The 4685-nt window shown below is 33.1% G+C and overlaps 1 protein-coding gene across 1 annotated transcript; it reads right to left on the bottom strand.

Annotated features, from left to right (window-relative positions):
* Positions 1-982: 982 nt before the first annotated feature.
* LOC150089151 (ATPase family AAA domain-containing protein 5-like) lies at positions 983-4432 on the bottom strand. Its single transcript, XM_090389514.1, has one exon. It carries the CDS (start codon positions 4430-4432, stop codon positions 983-985), a length of 3450 nt encoding a protein of 1149 aa, XP_090245640.1.
* Between the last annotated feature and the right edge of the window lie 253 nt (positions 4433-4685).

Here is a 4685-nt window from a genome sequence, read left to right as displayed (position 1 = left end):
GGAAAATTTAATTATTCATTAGAAGTAAACTAATTTTTCAGCATATGTATTCAGTATAATTTAAACTAGAATGTTTAAATTATTTAACAAACAGATGTCCCATTACAGAGTCCTATTCACATTGGGATCACTGAAATACACAAGAACTATGGACAAGTTGTATGTCCATCTGTCCTGATGGCTTTACACTTAATCCTATTTTTAAAAAAAAAATCCTTAAAAAATAATTCAAGAAAATGAACTTTTTTGTGACAATTACAGGAACAAATGTGATCTTATCTTTTATACCATGATTACACTAAACTCTCAAATTTTCCAAATGCCAAAAACAAATGTACAGAATAAATTACTTTTTCATTTATGGCACAAGCAGAATAGCTACAATGCAACGTCTTGTTTAAATAATTCAAACATTCTAATTGTTAATCACGGTTGAAGATATGCAGCCATACTGAAATGTATTATTTTACCTTTAATGCTCAGTTAAATTTTCCAAAATTAAATTCCAGCTGAACTAATGCGGAGAAGTGTCTTTTATTTATCAATTGCTTATTATCTACATTTGAAATGTACCCTTCTATGACTACATGAAGAAAACCAAGCTGATGTTTCACATCATGATTATATGAAAATTCAGTAATTTTTTCAAATTCCAAAAAAAAAAGCTACAGAATAAAATATTTTTTCATTTATATTTTTACACACCTGTTCATCACGCTAGGAGTTTAAAACTGGCATGCTTCACATTTAAGGATACCACATTTAAATAATGAATGAATCTTCATGATTGCTTTTTTGACTCATTGTCTGTAAGCTTCTGAACAATGTAACAAAATTTTCTGATATTATCATACAATAGCAGATTTATTTGGTGATATTTTCTGATATTATAATACAATAGCAGATTTATTTGGTGATATTTTCCAAATTATAAAAAAACATACAGAATAACATTTTTTCACTATTATTTTTATACACCTGGTCACCATTCAAGCAGATTCAAAACTGATGGTTTCACATTCAAAGATACTGCATTTAAGTAATGAAGGAATCTTCGTGTTCGTTTCTGACTAACTAATTTCTTGTGAGCTTCTGAACAACAAATCTGACGCAAAACACTCAGATAATCTAAAACAATAGCTGATTTATTCAAATACTGTAGTGCAGGCAGGCTACGTGAAACTTCCTGAAGGCATTCCAACTGCTGATCCTCTTTCCTACTTCTGCTATAATCTTCTCTGTTGAAATGTAATCTATCTGATAAGTCCCTTGTTGGTAATAACAAATTCTGAGATGATCTGGTTTCCACACTAAATGCATCCAATGCATTCTGAATGTTGCCCCTTGCTAGTTTACAACTAAATGTTTCAATAGCAGAAATTATATCTAAGTCCACAAAACTAACGGACCCACTTTCTTCAGAACAGGATGGAAGTCCAAAATTCCAGTTTTTAGCACACTGAACTGACGACCAACAGTTTCTGTTGCCAGTATGTATCTCACCTTTTAAAATGTCTGCACTACTGATGTTGTCAATTAAGTCTGCTAACAGTTCTATACTCTTTAAGCATAAAATTCTTTCTTTCCTATCTACATTGGTATTTGTAATGCTGGATGCTGATTCTTTTGATGGTGTAGTCTGCACAGTATTTTCCATCTGTGCAAAAGATCCTTCTTCTTCAAGCCAACTAATATCCATAGGATTTGATTTTATAGCATTTCGTTCTCTGTTTTCATTAAGCTCAACTGAGGGCCGAAGCAATTGATTATACAGAGAGAAAGGCAACAAATTTGGAAGATTGGCATAAATGATATCATGTTTGCTGTGATGATATTTAGTAACAATACACACATTATCCCATGGCAAATTCTGATGCAAAACTGACAGCAACTTAGAACCAAACTCCCACTTTATATTGCTGGCTTTAATGTTATGGGTCTCACACAAATTCTGCTCACTATATACAAAAGAAGTTTCGTTTGATTCTAAAATGTGTGCCTTAGTTGACAGTCGTTTGGATCTTTTAGAAGACACTTTGGGAATAACTGAGTTCTGACTATTATTTTTTTTTAGCATTCCCCAGAACTGCAAAGATAACAGGATTTTTCTGATGTCTGCACCTAAGAATTCTATATAATCAGCAATATCTTCAGAGCAGAAAGTAAGATTTTCACTTCCACAGATTTTCTTGAAATAATGTGTCAGATCATCGAAAGGCGGAGGATTCAGAACAACCATTTCAAATTTGTTATTTATATTTTCGACAACAAGTGGAATATTTCGACTAGCTGTTAAAATAATTGGTTTCTTAGTTATCCGGATGAAACCATTCACTGTACTCCAGAATCCCTCATCCTCTTCAAATACAACTTCCACATCATCAAAAAGTATTAATGTATGGCTTGAAAACTTCAGCCCTTTTCCTAAATTATGTGGTTTACCATTATTTACTACTTTAACATTATTCTTTTGTTTATTTTTATCGCAAACAGTATCTAATTTTGAAACATTTGTCTTTGTACATTTGGGCAGCATTTGTACATTTCCAACTGGCTTAATGATAATTGTGTTCATTGAAGTACAAGTTCTCTGTTTGTTTTTGAGATTCACAAATTCTTTCTTGCATGCATTAGATATACTTTGCACTTTTCTTTGCGTTGAATCAACTTTAAAAAAGTCTGAAATAGTTGACTTTTTTGAAACAGCTTTTTTTGGCCTAGAAATTTTCAACAGTTTCTTTTCACCTAATTTTGAGAAAATGGGTTTGCGTTCATTCTCATGTTGTACATTAAAGAGACTAGCAACTGATGCTTTTTCTACATGATGTGACTGTGTAGCTTCATGTAATCGAGAAGCAAGTCGCCTGCCATTACGATCAGATGATGCATTTACTTCTAAAACCTGATATCCGAGTTCATGCGCAAGACCATATACTATACTTGTCTTACCACATCCAGGTGGGCCAGTAATTAACATACAGTTAGTCAGGCTATCATCATCATCATCATCAGAAGTTTCAAACCAATTCTCCAAATTGTAATCCTTTTTGCTATCATCCAAGTTCTGAGAAAGTTTTTTCTCAGAATACTTTGTTTTCCACCTCAATAACCAATTATGAACCAAATTAAGTGCTTCATCATTTCCTACTATATCAGCTGATTTTAATGGTGCATATTTTTCTGTCCACATAATTCCCTGCCCTTCTGCAGTACAAGAAGGAATCTCATTGTTCTGTAATGCTTGATTATTTCTATTTCTTTCCCTGAGCCGATTCTTCCTTAACATATGGTTAGGTTTATCATTAATGCCATCCATGGACTCCGTAGAAGCTGCAAATAATTGATCTTCTGCTCTTTCAGGTGCTAACTTATGCTGAGATGTTTCACTAAAATGTGTGGAGACTGATGTTTTGTCAGAGTCCTGCTGTTCCATTGCATTTAGACCTATGTATCCATCCCACAAACTGTACTTTGGAGTAATATCAACATCCTTTTCTTTTATTTTTAAATGAAAATTAAAACTGGTACAAGTTGATAAAGAGCCATATTTTGGAATTTGCTGCACATGGCTAACTTCTGGAAAGTTATCAAGTTTCATATATTTTATTCTTGATAATTCTTCATCATCAGTCCTTTCAACAGGTAACAGTTTAGGGCATGTTTTTGATTTACTATTACTGACAACATCTGTAAACTCTGTTTCTCTACTATTGGTAGTTTTTAAAGATGGTGGCTTATTGCATGAATCTCCCACGGCTTCTAATATATTTTTCTCAATATCAATTTCTATTAGACTATTTGATATTTTTGTCCCTGGCAATTTTTGTACTGATATCTGGCTTTTACAAACTGGAAACTGTGTTTTAGTTAGGAAGATTGGTGCTAATTTAATTGCATTTTTTTGTATTTTTCTAGAAAAGGGTATCTGACTACTGATGTGGCTCTCTCTGGATTTCAAACATTTGCTTGAAACTGCTCTGAACTGTTTTTGTTTATTAGTAACAAAGCTATTTTGAAATTCACTCACTTTTAATCTTTTGTTAAAAATTGGTGCAAGCTTTGTAAATGTAGTACAATCCTTAATATAAGACAAACCCTGCGCTTTTCTTTTTGAATTTCTTGCAAGGGTGTGATCTGCCTTGTCTCTTTTCACTGTCTTTGATAAAGTAAACAAATCGCAAGAAGCCATTTCAGACTTATTATTCTTAATCAGCCTATTTTCCACTTCAGTAGTTTCTAATCTTAGTATATTACTTCCATCACTAAGGGTTTTCTGTTGTTCAGTATCTTTATGGCATTTCTCAAAACCCAAGTTACATGGTCGTTTTTTTTTTCTCAAATTTGGTAAACTTGTTACTTTTCTTTTCGCAACTGTACTGGGGCGAAGTGTCACGCATCTGTGAGGAACCTCTGATAAACAGGATGCACTCATCTCGACGCTTTTAAAAAACACAAAACAGAGATGAAATGTAGGGTACTTAATACACTACAGTGGTACACAAGTGCAGCCAAATAACAGTCTACATTCATAATCTTTGAACTGAATAAGTTCGCTTCTGACAAGTGTTATTTACCATCGGAAGGCTAACAGATCACCCGTGATTTAAATCAAGAGAATACTCACAGTTCGTTAGCATTTCCCTTCTACAATTCGAAGCATGTTTCTGGAATTCATTTCTCACAAT

Source organism: Mastigoproctus giganteus, chromosome 2 (assembly GCF_048544385.1).
Source record: "Mastigoproctus giganteus isolate SK-2022 chromosome 2, ASM4854438v1, whole genome shotgun sequence".
NCBI classification, from domain to species: Eukaryota; Metazoa; Arthropoda; class Arachnida; order Uropygi; family Thelyphonidae; genus Mastigoproctus; species Mastigoproctus giganteus.
Note: the sequence above shows the minus strand (reverse complement) of the source record. Positions and strands in the feature narration are given on the sequence as shown.

Bases quoted from the DNA above. Each gene is read 5' to 3' on its own strand.
- LOC150089151 (XM_090389514.1), bottom strand. From the start codon at position 4,432: ATGAGTGCATCCTGTTTATCAGAGGTTCCTCACAGATGCGTGACACTT.